We start from the raw sequence: 19,820 nt of genomic DNA on the forward strand, positions 1-19,820 counted from the left end.
AATTTCTAAGTTCCACTGAGGTAATTACTTTTTGTGTTAGGTAAATCTCTAGATATAAAGTTTTCTTTGGCCTGTTGCTAACAAAAACTCTTTTAAAATGTCTGAAATCCATTCTGAACTTCATAATAGATTTTTGATGCACTTTATGTAATTTATTTTTAAAATTAGAGTTGATTTACAATGTTCCTTCAATTTCTGCTGTATGCCAAAGTGACACAGTCATACAGATATATACACATTCTTTTTTTCATACCCTCTTCCATCATATTCTAACCCAAGAGACTGGACACAGACTTTATGTAATTTAACTTCAACAATTAAAAACTAAAATTCTGAATATCTCTTAGAATACAGGGCAGTGCCCACCAACAAGAAAAAAATGCTCTCTAGGATATTTAGAAATTTATTTTGTTTCTCCCTTTCCATACCCCTCCTTTTTTAAAAAAAATCTTTATTTACAGTTACTTGCAGAAGGGGAAGGCCCAAGTGACTTGCTTATACCATATCAGCCCATTCCCTGATCACGGTTGAGTGGATCAAAGGAATATCTGATTCAGCCTGCCCAACTGAACACTTTCTCCCCCTCCAGATTCCTTTGGATTTAGGGTGTTAAAAGTGTGGATCAGTTAGCTGTTGGCACTAGACTCATAGGGTCATACAGACTGGGAAGGTTGAGGCTGCTATTTTTGAGAAGTCTTGTTGGGCAACATAGAAGCTCCAGAAGCTGGGATTTCGTGTCATGGCTCAGCAGTAGTGAACCCGACTAGTATACATGAGGACACAGGTTCAATCCCTGGGCTCACTCAATGCATTAAGGACCTGGTGTTGCCATGAGCTGCTGTGTTAGGTCTCAGATGTGGCTTGGATCTGGGGGTGCTGTGGTTGTGGCCAACAGCTGTAGCTCTGATTAGACCCCTAGCGTATGAACTTTCATATGCCACTGGCATGACCTTAAAAAAAAGACCAAAAAAAAAAAAAAAAGAAAAAGAAAACATAAACTGCAGAGGCTGGTCTATAGACACTCAAAGAGAAGCAGAGAGGAGATATTTGGTGTCTCCAGCGAGAGAGGAGGAGGCACCAAGCAGTTCTGGTTCTTGCCTTCCATTCTTCTGTCCCTTCCATCCTCCTTACTCCTGTTCTTATCTAAGAGTGCCTTTCGTGTTTTACTCCTCTTTGGAGCTAGTGCGGGGTTTTTGTCCTTAGAACTAAAAGATCCTTGACCAAAACATACAACCCTTTCTGTAATGCTAAAGAGTTTAGTTCAACTTCAGAAAATGTTCAGTTTGGAACACATGAGCCCACAGATTCAGCTGGAATCACAAAAGTCTAGAAGAGTCCACTTATTCATGGTTTCTGCTCTTTACAAAATGAAATAATTTATGAATGTCTTTCCTTTCAAATAAAGTAAAGGTAACCTCCCCAAAGTACAAAAATAAATTCTAGAGGAGGAAATATTAATTTTTTGGTATAGGTATGAAAATTCTCAAGTTCTGCCAATTTTTAAAAATGTTGCTTCCCTCTAGTTTTTTTTCCCAACATATCATTTCATTATATAAAGCACTAGCTCTCAAATTTTCAAGATTCATAACATCCTATTACCAAATACCTGTATGTATAAGCTTTAGACATAGACATACACACCTTTAGACATCTGTGCTAAGTCTCCAACTCTACTCCAGAGCTTAAAAATTTTTTGACATAATTTCAACTTTAGAGAAAAGCTGTTAAGAGAAATAATAATTTTCTTTCCTGAACCATTTAAGGATGCAAACCATGTAAGTGGGCTACCTGATGCCCTTTCACCCCCACTTACTTTAATGCATGGTTACTACAAATGAGGACATCCCCTATGTATACACTATTCAACCAATAAATCGGGAAATTGAACACTGATCCATTTCTACCATCTAGTCTACAGACTCCATCCAAATTGCATCAATTATCCCAAGGTGCCCTCACAACAAAAGGATCCAATCCAGGATCAGGTGCTGTGATGGTCTCCTTCAACTGGGAGGAATGCCTTCATCTTTCCTTGAATGTCACAACCTTGATACTTTTTAAGATTTCAGGCCAGATATTTGGATATCCAAACAATCCTGAACTTGGATTTGTCAGAGAGTCCCTCCTGATTGTATTTTTGGCAGGAATAGCATCAAATAGCATCTTTTCATTGCATCCTTTCAGAAGGTACATGACTTCCATCTGTCTCATCACTAGACGTATTCACTTTGTTCACATGAGTAAGTCTGTGTCTGCCAGGCTCCTCGCCTAGAAAGTTTCTCCTTTTCTTTTGCAATTTTAAAGTATTTTAGAGAGAGGTATTTTTAGACTGTATAAATATCTTTCTAATCAAAACTTAACCCACTATTTAGTATCCATTGAAGTTTTTGGATGAATTGATGATTACTATGATGGTTGCCAAAGGATAATTTTTAAAATTTCATTATTCCTTCTACATTCATTAGTTGGCATTCTCGTGTAAAGAAAAGTTTTTGCATTTTTCCATTCATTTATTTATGTGTGTAAGTATGCAAGTGTGAATTAATGGATTTCTCCTTTGTTCAATGGATGCCGTTGTTACCATCATTATCATTTTGATTTGCAAGTTGTCCCAGATTTGGTCAGTGAGAATTGCTTTGGTTTGTCTTGTGTGTCCTTTCAACATTGTCTCCATCATTCTTTGAGCATTTCCTTACTTTTTGGCACATTAAGTTCCAGGCTCATATTGAACAGCCTTAAAAATAAGCCTTTCTCCAAGAATCCTTGCTTCTTATTAGTTAAAAATTATATTTAAGAACTAAGAGCCAGGTTCTTTTTTTTTTTCTTTTTCTTTTTAATGGCCTCACCCACAGCATTCGGCAGTTCCAGGGCCAGGGATCAAACCCATGCCATAGCTGTGACAACACTGGATCCTTAACCTTCTGAGCCACCAGGGAAACTCCTAAAAACTAAGAGTTAGGTTCTTGATGTGCTTGCTCTTAGGGCATCAGGCTTGCAAGTCCTTTTAGGGGAAATAGCTAGATAACCTGTACACAGGTGTACACACACACCTACACACACCCCCCTGCACCCTACATACATGTAACATTATGCTTATTTTTATATTGCTCTCTATGTATTGAAAACCATGAGCTCACACTGATACCTCCAGTTTCAATCCAACATCATTGGGCTTGGTTTTTCCCCTTTCCTTACAATGTTTTTTCTCTTTGTAATTCTCATCTCCAGTGGTAAGAAACCTGGTTCCCATTGCCCTCATTATATTTCCTGATGATATTAAGCCCTCTTTATGTAACTAATCATTGTCTCCCCTTGACCCCTATGCAGATGCCCTTCTTATCTAGCTCAGGCTCTGACTGGGGTCACCACCATTCCCCTACACAAATGCTCTCTCTGTTCCTTCCTCGGGACTCAGTATCCCAAGATGAGCCACACGGCCACCACCCTCCCAGCAGGGACACCCTCCTTACCCCCCTTCAGGCCCAAACCTTATGCTGAGCTGCACCCCTCCCTCCAACTCCTGTGCTTAATCAGTCCCCCCCCCCCGCCCCCATGGCTTTTGTTTTGAATTATTCTGGAGGAAAGAGAGGAATGAAGGGTAGGTCACAGTTTTTAAGTTTCAGTGTACCTGCCTCACTTGATGATACAAAAAAGGGTTATTAATAAATAAATCACAACTTCTCTTTGACCTACATTGCTCATTGGGGATTTAGTCTAAAATTGGGCATGTGGGTAATAAGAGATTTAAAGCCATAAAATATTCTGTCATAAGAACGATGTCTAAATAAATCACAAGAAGTACATTCTGTACTTTTGCATTGCAGTGTTAACTATTCTATTAGAAACGAAGATCCCCAGAGAGAAATCTGTATATACTGAGAACTGAGAACTGCCCTTTAAATTCAGCCTCTCTTTTATTTCCTATTGCAAATAAGAACTGCTTTTTCAGACATTAGTTGACTTGCCTAAAGGGGTTTATCTCCTGGGAGGTCATATTATTTATTGATTGATCATACACCAGTGACTGCTAATGTATTTCATTAATAACATCTGCAGGCTCACTTGTCTTTTTATTTTCTGAGGTGGCTGGTGGTTTTCTGGAAAAGCTGAGCCCACTTATCAAGAAAACAAAAGATTTTCTAAAAGCTGCATTCATAACTAGTATTAGCAAACTAAACCTTACTTTTAGTGCAATTAAACAGCTTGGTATTGAAAGTTAAGACCCAATTGACTCTAGCAAAGGGCTAATCTTTTTGGGGGGGCATGGGTGGGGCACTGAGCCACCAGGGAACTCTGAGAGTGCCTGTTTTCATATTTGATGTCCCTGCAGATTTTAAATGACCTTCTCATGGTCACATGACTGTATGGAAAATCATGTCTCATTCACTCACTCATTTGAGAGTATTCATTGAGCACTTTCAATGTGCCAATCCCATGCTTGGTTCTAGGGACAGAGTGATAGGCCAGAGACTCTGCCATCATGAAGCTCATAGCTTAGCAAGGAAGTCAGTCATACTAAACACATGATTCCAGTCACCAGTGGCAACTGGTTGGCTAAAGACAGGATAGAGTGTTGGGGAGGTCCTCAGCCAGGCAGACAGCAGTCAGCTGGGTGCAGGGGGAGGGGCGGCTTCCATACAGGGAAAGCATCATGTTTGTAACTGGTCACAAAATTCAATGACACTATACTTAGATACCCAGAGAAACTGTCATTTCTTTATTTTGCCTCTAACTCTCATGGCCACTCCGTACACCCCTATACTGGCTGGGGAAAGTAAAGCTTAGATCCATAACCATAAGTCCTTACAGACAGCATTCAATCCTTGGATGAAGTGCTTGCTTCCCCTCTCAGATGGCTCCCCTCCTTCTCTCCTGAAGATAGTACTGTCTGTACAGGATGAGGCCGGCTAATAAGACAGTGTGGCATGGAGTTCCCGTCGTGGTGCAGTAGTTAACGAATCCGACTAGGAACCATGAGGTTGTGGGTTCGATCCCTGCCCTTGCTCAGTGGGTTAACAATCCGGCATTGCCGTGAGCTGTGGTGTAGGTTGCAGATGCGGCTCGGATCCTGCGTTGCTGTGGCTCTGGCATAGGCTGGCGGCTACAGCTCCGATTAGACCCCTAGCCTGGGAACCTCCATATGCCGTGGGAGCGGCCCAAGAAATAGCAAAAAGACAAAAAAAAAAAAAAAAAAAAAAAAGACCGTGTGGCAGGGAGAAGAGCGAGGGTGTTGGGATGGGTGGATCTCTGGTCTCTAGGGCCCTGTGCCTTTGTCTGCCCACCTGCTAGCACTACTCTCCCACCACCCCGCCCCCGCCACCCCCTCCACCCCCTGGCCTCTGGTGCCCAGTGTCAGCATCTGGCAAGCTTGTGGCCTGTTATGCAGCAGAGCTTCCTGTAGATCGTCCCAGTAGATGCAGGCTCAGACTGGCTTCAGCAGGGGCTGAGAACATTCTGAGGTCTGGCTACGGCTCCTCAGGCTGGGTTCAGACTGGCTCAGATGACCTGCTCTGTGCCTCACCACCCATCCTGAGCACACCCCTCTAGAAACTCCTCAGCCAGATTTGCAGTTACTTTTGGGTAAAGATGGGGAAGCTCAGCTGGAGTGCTTGCTCCACCTGACCACTCACACCTCCGGGTCAGATGGAGTGGCTCACCCCAGTCTGGACGGTGGCAGACTGCAGTGGCTTCCCCTGGAACGTGGAATGATAGTGGTGGAAAGAGTGAGGGCGAGGGTTCCTTTCTGCCCTGGTCACCTTTACTTTTGAAAAGCTCATCTCTCTGTCCTGCCTCTTTACCTGTTTCACCTTTCCATAATACCCAAGAATGCAAAAGGGTCCCCCACTTCTGCTCTCTCTTACGTGAAACCCTATGCTATAGCCCTGAAATCTCTCTCTTCATATGCTGAAGAGAAGATCAACAATTTAGACAGACCTTTATCAATAGATAACCAGGGTCTTGCTACACATTCCTATTGTTTTATATTATCTCAGTCATTTTCTTGCATCTTTCTAGAATAAAACTTTACCTCCCTGCAGATAGAGATGCATCTGGGAGTCTGGGATGAAGATCATGTTTTTGGAGAAGCAAGAGAAAAAAGCCTGTCAATCAGTTCTGAAGTACTTCCTCCCTGACTGAGAAAGAGGGCAGCACATTTAAGGGACTCAAAGAAGTTGACCGGGCTCGTAGATAACAGGAAGGAAGGGTTGCTGATGAGCACCAAAGGGCAGAAGAAAAGTGCTTCTCATGAAGTGCTGTCTCTGGGCTAGCAGAGAGGATCACAAGGCACAGCCCTCCCCAAGGGCTACAGGAAACCACTCAACAGAATATTGAGCAGGAGAGTGGCAGGATCAGATGAGCTTTCTGGCTGTGGGGTGGAGAATGGTCTGGAAGGAAGAGTATGAGGCTGGATGCAGGGGGTTCAGTAAAGTATGGCTGTGGGAGCCCAGGTAAGAGATGATGGCAAGGACCAGGGAGGAGGAGTGATTTACATTTGGAGTTTGGGGATTTACAACAGAGACAGAGTCTTATGACTAGGTGTCGAAGTGGGAGGTGAAGTTCAAGGAAGGCTCAAGGATGAGCCTAAGGTTCCTGGTTTGAAACAAAGCAACAAAATAGATAATGAAGACTTTTTCTAAGACAACAAATTCATGATATGAAGCAGATTTGCGGGGATGGATGAGGTGGTGGAATCCCATTTTGGACATTTTGAAGACTGGCAGCTGTCCAAGGAGATAGCTTCAACATCCAATAATGAGCTTACCATATATTTTATGAGGTGAGAAATTTAAACTGAAATGTATTCTAAAACCTGGGACTCCCAGCTGTGGCCTTCTCTGAAAATCTGATTTAAACATAAAATAAGGACACTGATTTTCAGTTTGATTCTGCCATTTGTGGCTTAGCACATCTTATTTCTTCTGCCCTTGAGAAGTTTTACTAGGCATGCATGGCCATCCTCCAGTTTTAATTAATATGGACACCTTAAACCACCTTAGGTGAGTGACTCCATGTCTTCTTACCTTGGAAAATAGATATATAGCATCTTTTTATATGCGAATAATAGCATTTTAGTATTAGACGCTAGGAACACATTTAATAGGCAACTGGCCCTCTTTTCTAATTGTTGCTAAAAGCAGAGTATTTAATTCAATTAATGTAAAACCAAAATTCTCATTTTGTCAGCTTTCCAACTTATGACTACTTTCTAAAGACAGCACTATAAAAGCTACTTTATTTATTACTTAGGTGTATATTTTTATTCTGGATTACTTTGGAGGGTGTCCCAGGAAGTTGCATTTCTAGACTATTGGTTTACCAAGTTTTTCTGTCATGAATGAAGAATATGTTTACTTATACTTGTTTACACAATTTTCATCTGGGCTATATGTATTGCAGCCATTTTTAAGAGCAAGGGATTTATGAGATCTCAAGTTAAGTATATGAGTCCAGAGTGGAGCCAGAATTATGATCTGAAGACAATAATTCACTGTCTTCATGGAGCAGTAAAAAGTATTTTGTTGCTGCTTTTTTTTAAAAAAATTTCAGGTACAAGTTCTTATTAGTATCCTAACCTGGCCATACTGTTCAAAAACACAGTGTCAACCAGTAACACATACTAGCTGCATCCAGTTATTAATCAGGTATTCAATGTCAAGCTCATTGCTGCTCTGTAGTTTTCAAATGCTCAGCTGAGAAACAAAAAAACAAAAAGTACATGTGTGGTCGTTTGAGACATATGCTATTCATCCGCCATACAAATGTTTTCTTAGGTCAGTCTCCCAAGGCAACAGAAATAAAAGCAAAAATAAACCATTGGGACCTAATCAAACTGACAAGCTTTTGCACAGAAAAGGAAACCATAAAAAATAAATAAATAAATAAATAAAACCCAGAAAGACAACCTATGGAATGGGAGAAAATATTTGCAAATGATGCAACTGACAAGGGCTTACTCTCTAAAATATACAAACAACTTATACAACTCAACAGCCATAAAACCAACAGCCTAATTGAAAAATGGGCAAAAGATCTGAATAGACGTTTCTCCAAAGAAGATGAACCAGATGGCCAATAGATACATGAAGAAATGCTCAACATCACTAATTATTAGAGAAATGCAAATCAAAACTACTATGAGGTACCACCTTATAGTAGAATGGCCATCATTAAAAGTCCACAAATAACAAATGTTGGAGAAGGTGTGGAGAAAAGGGAACCCTTTTATACTATTGGTGGGAATGTAAATTGGTACAACCACTATGGAAAGCAGTATGGAAGTACCTCAGAAAACTAAATATAGAACTACATTCTGATCTAGCAATCCCACTCTTGGGCATATATCTGGACAAAACTTTCCTTGAAAATGATAGATGCACCTGTATGTTCACTGCAGCACTATTCACAGTAGCCAAGACATGGAAACAACCTAAATGTCCATCGACAGATGAATGGATTAAGAAGATGTAGTGTATATACACAATGGAATACTACTCAGCCATAAAAAAGAATGACATAATGCCATTTGCAGCAACATAGATGGAACTTTAGACTCTCATACTAAGTGAGGTGAGTCAGAAAGAGAAAGACAAATGCCATATGATATCATGTATCTGGAATCTAATATAGGGCACAAATGAACCTTTCTACAGAAAAGAAACTCATGGACTTGGAGAACAGACTTGTGCTTGCCAAGAGGGAGGGGGAGGAAGTGGGACGGAGTGGGATGGACTGGGAGTCTGGGGCTAAGAGATGCACACTACGACCTTCGGAATGGATAAGCAATGCGATCCTGCTGTATAGCACAGGGAACTGTATCTAGTCACTTATGATGGACCATGATGGAGGAAAATGTGAGAAAAAGAATGTATATGTATGTGTGACTGGGTCACTTTGCTGTAGAGTAGAAAATGACAGAACACTGTAAACCAACTATAATGGAAAAAATAAAAATCATTAAAAAAGAAAAAAAAAAAGATACGGTGTTTAGCTATTCCTGTCCTAGATGCTCTGAATTTCATTCCTGGGTTAAGCCAGATCACTAGACAGCTACATACTTAGATATTAAACAATTCATGGACTTCCTGTGTGGCTCACAACATAATTACTCAGCATTGCTTCTACAGTGGCTGTGGCTCAACCTCTGGCTTGGGAACTTTCATATACTGCAGGTTCAGCCAAAAAAGAAAAAAGAAAAAAAAAACACAATTCATTTCTAAAGTTAATCGATTATCTTCCCTAAGCTTCATTTTCCAAAATGCAAATTGAAGGAAGATGCACTCAGTCATTCAACTAATACCCATTGAACTACTATTACCAAAGCATTAGGTCTACAAAATAGAAGATGAAATAGTCTCAACTCTTAATGACCCTGTCTAGCTAAGTATCTTTATCTAAAGACCAAACAACTTCTTAAAATCCTATGTGATAAACACAAAATGGAGAAATATACAGGATACAGAGCACAAGAAGAGACACCTTACCCAGTCTAAGTGCAAGAAAGAGAAAATGACCAGGATACTGAGATGTCCTAGAATAACGTCACCTGTTCTCCCAGGTGTAGTGGGTTAGTGGGGATCCAATGAGAAGAAGAGGGATAACACTGTCACAACTGGAAAATAACTGTCCAGAGGAAGAGCAGAACTATCTGACACAGATGCTCTAAATTGGCTTGGTCAATGTGGAAACTTACTATCTCACATGATGAAAGGTCCAGAGATGGGGCAGGTTCCAAATTTGGTTGATTTAGAGATGGGATTAAGATGGCAGAATAGAAGGACTGGAGCTCAACTTCTCTCCTAAAAACAACAAAATTCACAACTAAAGGCTGAGCAATCTCCAACCAAATGGACTGGAAACCTTCAAAAAGATATCCTACTCCAAAAGACAAAGAGGAGGCCACATCAAGAGGTAGGAGGGGCAATTATGTGATATAAGCAACCCCATACCTCCCGGGGGGGAAGCCCCAAAGACTGGAAACTAACAGGTTCACAGAGACTCATCTACAGGAGTGAGAATTCTGAGCCACACATCAAACTCCCACATGTGGGGATCTGGCACTGGGAGAAAGAGCCCCTGGCGCAGCTGGCATTGAAGGCCAGTGGGGCTTGTGCACAGGAGCTCCATGAGACTGGGGGAAACAGAGACCCCCGTTCGTGAAAGGTGTACACGGACTTTCACATGCACTGGGTTCGAGGGCAAAGCAAAGTCTCTATAGGAATCTGGGTCAAACCTGACTGCAGTTCCTGGAGGACCTCCTGAGAAAGCAGGGGTGAATGTGGCTTGTTGTGGGGGAAGGACATTGGAAGCAAAGCTCTCGGGAATATTCAGCAGCTTGCCTGTCTCTGGAGGTGGCCATTTTGGGAAAATCTGGCCCCACCCATCAGTGCTGAGAAGCCCCAGGGCAAACAACAATCCAGGTGGGATCACAGCCCCACCCATCAGTAAACAGGCTGCTTAAAGACACCCAGGCACACAGCCACCTCTAATCCCATCCAGAGACAAAGCCCCACCCACCAAAGGGATAGAACCGGCTCCACCTACCAGTGGGCATGTATCATTCCCTCCCATCAGGAAGCCTAGAGCAAGCCCCCATACTGACTTCAGCCACAAGGGGGGCAGACACCAGAAGAAAGAGAGACTACAACTCTATTATCTGTAAAAAGGTCACCACACCAAAAACCTATAAAAATGAAAAAACAGAGAACTATAACTCAGATGAAGGAGAAAGGAAAAAACCCAGAAAAATCATCTAAGTGATCAGGAGACTCTCAGCCTCCAGGAAAAAGGCTTTAGACTGTTGATGCTAAAGATGATGCAAGACATTGGAAATAAACTGGAGGCAAAGATGGATAACTTATAGGAAACACTGACCAAAGAGATACAAGATATAAAACTTAAACAAGAAGAGATGCAAAATACAATAACTGAAATAAAAAATTCACTAGAAGCAGCTAACAGCAGAATACAGGAGGCAGAAGAACGAATAAGTGAGGTGGAGGACAGATTAGTGGAAATTACGGATGTGGAACAGAAAAGAGAAAAAAGACTGAAAAGGAATGAAGAGAGTCTCAGAGAACTCTGGGACAATGTTAAAGGCACCAACATCCATATTATAGGGGTGCCAGAAGGAGAAGAGAGAGAGAAGGGGACAGAAAATATATTCCAAGAGATAATAGCCAAAAACTTTCCTAACATGGAAAGGAACCACTCACTCAAATCCAGGAAGCACAATGAGTACCATATAAAATAAACCCAAGGAGGAATACACCAAGACACATATTAATCAAACTAACCAAAATTAAAGACAAAGAGAAAATCTTGAAAACAGATAGGGAAAAGAAACAAATAACATAAAAGGGAACCCCAATAAGGTTATAGGTAGATTTTTCAACAGAAACTCTGCAGGCCAGGAGGGAATGGCATGATATACTTAACATGATGAAAGGAAAGAAAGCCTCCAACCAAGATTACTTTACCCAGCAAGGCTCTCATTCAGATTTGAAAGAGAAATCAAAAGCTTCACAGGTAAGCAAAAGCTAAGAGAATTCTGCAACACTAAACCAGCCTTACAACAGATACTAAAGGAACTTCTCTAGGCATAAAAGAAAAGGCAGCAACAGGAAACAAAAATACCACAAATGACAAGGCTCACCAGTAAAGGTAGATGTAAAGATACGAAATCATCCATGCACAATTATGCCACCAAAATCAGAAATCAAGAGAAGAGGTGGGTACATATGCAGGACACTGGAGATGAACTTTCAATTAAGAGACCAACAACTTAAAACAATCCCATATATATATAGACCCTTATGTCAAAACTTCAGAATAACTGCAAACAAAAAATCTACAATTGACACACAAATAAGAAAAATCAATTCAAATACAACATTAGAGATAGTCATCAAACCACAAGAGGAGAGAACAAGAGAAGGGAAGAAAAAAGAGCAAGGAAAACAAATCCAAAGCAACTAATAAAATGGTAATAAGAACATACATATCAATAATTACCTTAAATGTTAATGGACTAAACGCCCCAACCAAAAGACAGAGACTGGCTGAATGGATACAAAAACAAGAACCATATATATGCTGTCTTCAGGAGACCCTCCTCACTTCTAGGCACACATACAAATTGAAAGTGAGAGGATGGAAGAAAATATTCCATGCAAACGGGAATCAAAAGAAAGTTGGAGTAGTAACACTTATAATAGACAAAATAGACTTTAAAATGAAGAATATTTTAAGGGACAAGGAAGGTCATTACATAATGATCAAAGGAGCAATCCAAGAAGAAGATATAACAATTTTAAATATCTACGCACCTAACATAGGTTCACCACAATATATAATGCAACTGCTAACAACCTTAAAAGGACAAATCGACAATAACACAATCATAGTGGGGGACTTTAACACCCCACTTACAGCAATGGACAGATCAACCAGACAGAAAATCAATAAGGAAACACAGGCCCTGAATGATGCATTAGACCAGATGGACTTAATAGATATTTATAGGGCATTCCATCCAAAAGCCACAAAATACACATTCTTCTCAAGTGCTCATAGAACATTCTCTAAGACTGATCACATCCTGGGCTACAAATCCAACCTCAGTAACTTTAAGAAAATTGAAATCATATCAAGCATCTTCTCCAACCACAACGCTATACGACTGGAAATCAACGACAAGAAAAAAACTGCAAAAAACACAAACACGTGGAGACTAAACAACATGCTACTAAACAACCAATGGATCACTGAAGAAATCAAAGAGGAAATTAAAAAATACCTTGAAGCAAATGACAACAAAAATATGACACTCCAAAACCTATGGGATGCAGCAAAGCTGTTCTAAGAGGAAAGTTTATAGCAATACAAGCCAACCTCAGGAAACAAGAAAAAGCTCAAATAAACAAGCTAACTTTACATCTAAAGCAGCTAGAGAGAGAAGAATAGACAAGACCTAAAGTTAGTAGAAGGAAAGAAATCATAAAGATCAGAGCAGAAATCAATGGAATAGAAACAAAGAAAACTATAGTAAAGATCAATGAAACAAAACAAAAGAACAATATTGATAAACCCTTAGCCAGACTTATCAAGAAAAAGAGAGGACTCAAATCAATAAAAATAGAAATGAAAAAGGAGAAGTAAAAACAGACATCACAGAAATAACGAAGGATCACAAGAGACTACTATATGCAACTATACACCAATAAAACAGAAAACCTAGAAGAAATGGACAAATTCTTAGAAAAGTACAATCTTCCAAGACTAAAGCAAGATGAAACAGAAAAGATCAATGGACCCTCACAAGAACTGAAATTGAAACTGTGATTAAAAAACTTCCAACAAAAGTCCAGGACCAGATGGCTTCACAGGCGAATTCTATCAAACATTTAGAGAAGAGCTAACACCTCTTCTTCTGAAACTATTTCAAAAAATTGCAGAGGAAGGGATACTCCCAAACTCATTCTATGAGGCCACCATTACCCTGCTACCAAAAGCAGACAAAGATACCATAAAAAAAGAAAACTACAGGCCAATTTCACCGATGCAAACATAGATGCAAAAATAGATGCAAAAATCCTCAACAGGAGTTCCCGTCATGGCGCAGTGCTTAACGAATCCAACTAGGAACCATGAGGTTGCAGGTTCGGTCCCTGCCCTTGCTCAGTGGGTTAACGATCCGGCGTTGCCGTGAGCTGTGGTGTAGGTTGCAGACACGGCTCGGATCCCGCGTTGCTGTGGCTCTGGTGTAGGCCGGCAGCTACAGCTCTGATTCGACCCCTAGCCTGGGAACCTCCATATGCCGTGGGAGCGGCCCAAGAAATGGCAAAAAGACAAAAAAAAAAAAAAAATCCTCAACAAAAATACTAGCAGACAGCATCCAACAATACATTAAAAGGATTGTACATCATGATCAAGTGGGATTTATCCCAGGGATGCAAGGGTTCTTCAATATCTGCAGATCCATCAGTGTGATACACCACATTAACAAATTGAAGAATAAAAACAATATGGTCCTCTCAATAGATGCAGAAAAAGCCTTTGACAAAATCCAACACCCATTTCTGATAAAAACCCTTCAGAAAGTGGGCATAGAGGGAACTTACCTCAACATGATAAAGGCCATACATGACAAACCCACAGCAAATATCATTCTGAATGGTGAAAAGCTGAAAGAATTACTGTTGAGATCAGGAACAAGACAAGGATGTCCGCTCTTACCACTACTCTTCAACATAGTATTGGAAGTCCTAGCCATGGCAGTTAGAGAAGTAAAAGAAATAAAAGGAATCCAAATGGGAAAGGAAGAAGTAATATTATCACTATTTGTAGATGACATGATACTACACCTAGAGAATCCTAAAGACTCCACCAGAAAACTATTAGAGCTCATCCATGAATTTGGCAAAGTCATAGGATACAAAATTAATACACAGAAATCAACGGCATTTCTATACACTAACAATGAGAGAGCAGAAAGAGAAATTAGGGACACAATCCCATTTACCATTGCATCCAAAAGAATAAAATACCTAGGAGTAAACCTACCTAAAGAGACAAAAGACCTGTACTCTGAAAACTATAAGACATTGATGAAAGAAACCAAAGATGACACAAATAGATGGAAAGATATACCATGCTCTTGGACTGGAATAGTCAATATTATCAAAATGACTATACTACCCAAGGCAATCTACAGATTCAATACAATCCCTATCAAATTAGCAAGGACATTTTTCACAGAACTCAAACAAAATATTTTAAAGTTTGTTTGGAAGCACAAAAGATCCAGAATAGCCAAAGGCATTCTCAAAAAGAAAAATGGAGCTGGAAGAATCAGGATCCCGGACTTCAGACTATACTACAAAGAAACAATCATCAAAACCGTATGGTACTGGCACAAAGACAGCAATAGAGATCAGTGGAACAGGATAGAAAGCCCAGAATTAAACCCATGAACCTACAGCCAACTCATCTATGACAAAGGAGGCAAGAATATACAATGGAGGAAAGACAGCCTGTTCAATAAGTGGTGCTGGGAAAAACTGGACAGCACATGGAAAAGAATGAAATTAGAACACTCCCTAACACCATACACAAAAATAAACTCCAAATGGATTAAAGACCTAGATACAAGACCAGACACTATAAAACTCTTAGAGGAAAACATAGGCCAAACACTCTCTGACATAAACGACAGCAACATCTTCTCAGATCCACCTCTTAGAGTAATGACAATAAAAACAAAAACAAACAAATGGGACCTAATCAAACTTCAAAGTTCCTGCACATCAAAGGAAACCCTAAACGAAATGAAAAGACAACCCATAGAATGGGAGAAAATCTTTGCAAGTCAATCAACTGACAAGGGATTCATCTCCAAAATTTATAAACACCTTATGCAGCTCCATACCAAAAAAACAAACAGCCCCATCAAAAAATGGACAGAAGATCTAAACAGACAGTTCTCCAAAGAAGACATACAGATGGTCAAAAAACACATGAAAAGATGTTCAGCATCACTCATTATTAGAGAAATGCAAATCAAAACCACTATGAGATACCTACCACCTTACACCAACCAGAATGGCCATCATCCAAAAGTCTACAAACAGTAAGTGCTGGAGAGAGTGTGGAGAAAAAGGAACCCCAGTACACTGTGGGTGGGACTGTAAATTGGTGCAACAACTGTGGAAAACAGTATGGAGATTCCTCAGAAAACTAAAAATAGAACTATCATTTGATCCAGCAATCCCATTCCTGGGCATCTATCCAGAGAAAACCATGACTCACAAAGACACATGTACTCCAGTGTTCATTGCAACACTATTTACAATAGCCAAGATATGGAAACAACCTAAATGTCCATCGACAGAGGAGTGGATCCAGAAAATGCGGTACATATACACAATGGAATATTGCTCAGTCATCAAAAGGAATGAAATACTGGCATTTTTAGCAACATGGATGGACCTAGAAATTATCATGCTAAGTGAAGTCAGTCATACAATGAGACATCAACATCCAATGCTTTCACTGACATGTGGAATCTGAAAAAGGACAAAATGAACTTCTTTGCAGAACAGATACTGACTCAGACTTTGAAAAACTTATGGTTTCCAAAGGAGACAGTTTGGTGGGTGGGGGATGTGCTGGGGTTGTGGGATGGAAATCCTACAAAATTGGATTGTGATGATCATTGTACAACTATAAATGTAATGAATTCATTGAGTAATAAAAAAAATTTAAAAAAAACCCAAAAAAACCCGAAGTTGGTGATTTAGTTGGCTGATTTTATGTCATCAAAGGCCTGCCCCATCTTCCGGTCTGTCAGGCGGCCTTTCCAAACTGGGGATAAAATGTGTCAGGATAGAACAAGTTAGCTGCAGGCATAACAATAAGACAATAAGACACAGAAGGTCCCAAGGAAGAAAGAGACCATCTCTACTTGTGCCACCTTCTTAGGAGGGAAGATACTTTTCTAGAGAAACTTGATGATTTTCCTTCACATCTCAAAATCCTAGGTTTGGGTACTTACCCGTTAGTAAAGCAATAACGGCAGAGGCTTACCATTTAGACTCAGTGTAATCACTTGGAGCCCATCTATTTCATTTTGTGTTATTTTATTTTGGCTATGCCCACGGAATGTGGAAGTTCCCCAGTCAGGGATCGAACCTGAGTCACAGCAGTGACAATGCCATATCCTTAACTACTAGGCCACCAAGGAACTCCAGAGCCTGTCTATTTTAGATAATCAACCTCACTGACTGCTGCAGTGGTGTCACAGATATACACAAGCTGGTCTGAAAGAAGTCACTCCTTTTTTCTGGGAATCTCTCATTTGCCAAATTTTTAAAATCTCTGCACATTTTTACCTCAATAAGATACTATTTTTTTTCCTCTACTTTCAATGCCTAGGAAAAAACCTAATGGAAAATGATCGAATCATATCATACTATTCATTCTGCAGCCCAAGTCCATGCATTTCAACCCAAACTTACCAAAATCTACAAGTTTAACTCCGCCTTCAGTGGTTAATAAGATGTTATTTCCTTTTACATCACGGTGGATAGTTTTATTGTTATGCAAATGCTGGAGTCCCTAGAAGAGGAAAATAAATACACAGTGACTTTTAAAGAAAGCTTCAAACAAAAACACATTTTTTTTTCAGATGGATGCACTGACACAAAATCAGTAGAAAACACATGTTAAAATCACCATTCAGAATGTTCTTAAATACTTCACATTAAGTTGGTCAAATCAAAGTGCATCATTTCCACTTTGGACTGCATAAAAACTCAAAATGCCAGCACATACTCCTTATCCCTTAGCAAATATTTTACTTAAAATACGCTGATCTCAACAGAAAAAAAAATCTGTATACTTATTTTAAATGGCAAATAAAAACCTAACTATTAGTAAAAAATACACATTGTCTGCTTCCTCCATAATCAATCTGAGAAAAATACCTCCTCAGAGATCAAAACTCAGGGTTCTGATGATACAGGAGGATAGATATCTAATGGAAAAAAAGGAATTAGTTATGCTAAACATGTCAGATTTTCCATCTTACGTTTGCATCAATAAATACTAACGTAGTGATATTTTCCTAAAAATAGGATTGGATCCAAATCTTTTAACTAGAATGCCTCATAATTAATGCATGAACAATTTAAACTGCCTTACCAGTAGTGCTTCACGTAAAATATAGGCAATTATAAGCTCATTCATTCTTTTGCCCTTCTTCAGAAATCCTTTCACAAGATCTGTTACTGACCCTCCATTGCACAGCTATAAAAGAATATTTTAAGATAGATATTAAAATGGATATGATGCTTTAAGTACTTGCTATAAAAGGTTTTCTCAAAACAACATCTTAAAAAATTGTCCAATTTTTTTCTCAAGTGATTATTCTCACCATCTTTATGGTTTCCTAAGTGAAGTGAACATAAAACCTTGTACGGATGTATCATTAATTATTGGAACACAGTTTTCCTATGAATTATTTTTAGAAGAGAGTATGGAGAAGTGCAGGGCTTGATTTTTAAGGATAAGAATTATGATTCAGGAGTTCCTGTCATGGTGCAGAGGAAAAAAATATGACTAGAAACCATGAGGTTGCGGGTTGGATCCCTGGCCTCGCTCAGTGGGTTAAGGATCTGGCGTTGCTGTGAGCTGTGGTGTAGGTCGCAGACGAAGCTCAGATCCAGCGTTGCTGTGGCCCTGGCATAAGCCAGTGGCTACAGTTCCGATAAGACCCCTAGCCTGGGAACCACCATATGCCACAGGTGCAGGTCTAAAAAGACAAAAAAGAAAAAAAAAAAAAAAAAAAGAACTGTCAATAAACTAGTCTCAAATTTAAGGATCTAGGGCTTAAAAGTACTCTTAATTTCTAATAGTTTAATATTGCTCAATAAACTAGTCTCAAATTTAAGGATCTAGGGCTTAAAAGTACTCTTAATTTCTAATAGTTTAATATTGCTCTCGACACTACAACCTCAATCCATGGCAATATACTGTTTCATATGCGCATTGATTTAAAAATATACCTCTGGAGTTCCCATCATGGCTCAGTGGTTAACGACTCTGACTAGGAACCATGGGGTTGAGGGTTCGATCCCTGGCCTCGCTCAGTAGGTTAAGGATCCAGCTATGCTGTGAGCTGTGGTGTAAGGTGCAGACAAAGCTTGGATCCCGTGTTGCTGTGGCCCTGGTGTTAGCTGGCAGCTACAGCTCCGATTAGACCCCTAGTCTGGGAACCTCCAAATGGTGCGGAAGCAGCCCTAGAAAAGGCAAAAAGACAAAAAAAAAAAAAAACTCCTTTCTGGTAAAATTTGAGAGGGCATTGAATTGAGGATTACAAACAGTATTTTAGAAAACTCTTCTAAATATTCTGTTTCCTAGCTTCCTTCCACCCTACCTCCTAGGAGTAGAGGAAACATAAGGGAAGAACATGGTATGGGAATTTCTCACACCCAGGTTTCTCCAAAGTGAGGTAACATGAAGTCCCACGGTAAACTTTCAAAGGAGCTGCCTATTTGCAGAACAGAGAAACAGTGATGTTAGCTGGAACATGAGAGGGGAGATAACTAGGTAAACGGTCCCAGTGAAGCTCTGACCCCATGAGCACTTGATCCTCTAACCTCTGCTCCTTTAGCCTTTGCTGTCAGCCGTCTCTCCTCCCAGGGCTCTGGTCCCTGGTCTCCTCACCCTTACCCTGACCTATGGGGCCTCCTCTGCCACCTCAGTGCCTGGGAACTAAGAGCCGTCATTTCCCTGACCCAACTGCCCTACAAGGAGGCAGAGAAAGAAGGTGAGAGGAAGTGTATTCCTAGCATCCTAGTCTGAAATACTGAACACATCTTCTCTCAAATGTTATCTAACATGGTAATTAGAGTTTATTGGATGCCTGAACTTTTTTGATACACTATGGATTAGATAATAGCAGCTAAGAGGTGTTGAGCATGCACTGTGTGCCAGCACATTTTTTTCTTCCTTTTCTTTTTCAGCTGCACCTGTGGCATATGGAATACGGAAGTTCCCAGGGCAGGGATTGAAGCTGAACCACCTCTGCGATCTCTGCCACAGGTGTGGCAACAAACCGGTGCCTCCACAGAGACAGGCCAGGTCATTAAACCACTGTGCCACAGTGGGAACTCCTGTGCCAGCACATTTCTAATCCGTTTACAGGCATTATCTGTGTATCTCAACATTTTGGGAAATAGCTATTATTATCCTCCCCACATTGAAGATTGAGAAAGGGAGACACAAAAGGATAAGGTAACTTGGAAAAGATCACACAGGAA

At 40.1% G+C, this 19,820-nt stretch overlaps 1 protein-coding gene across 1 annotated transcript in view; it reads right to left on the reverse strand.

Moving 5' to 3' along the window:
* Positions 1–19,820, reverse strand: part of MYO3A (myosin IIIA) — a 231,457-nt gene that overhangs the window by 178,188 nt on the left and 33,449 nt on the right. The window contains 2 exon segments of the mRNA XM_021064905.1: positions 17,016–17,115; positions 17,701–17,805. Coding sequence (XP_020920564.1) covers positions 17,016–17,115; positions 17,701–17,805 — 205 coding nt within the window.

This window comes from Sus scrofa, chromosome 10 (genome assembly GCF_000003025.6).
Source record: "Sus scrofa isolate TJ Tabasco breed Duroc chromosome 10, Sscrofa11.1, whole genome shotgun sequence".
Lineage (NCBI taxonomy): Eukaryota > Metazoa > Chordata > Mammalia > Artiodactyla > Suidae > Sus > Sus scrofa.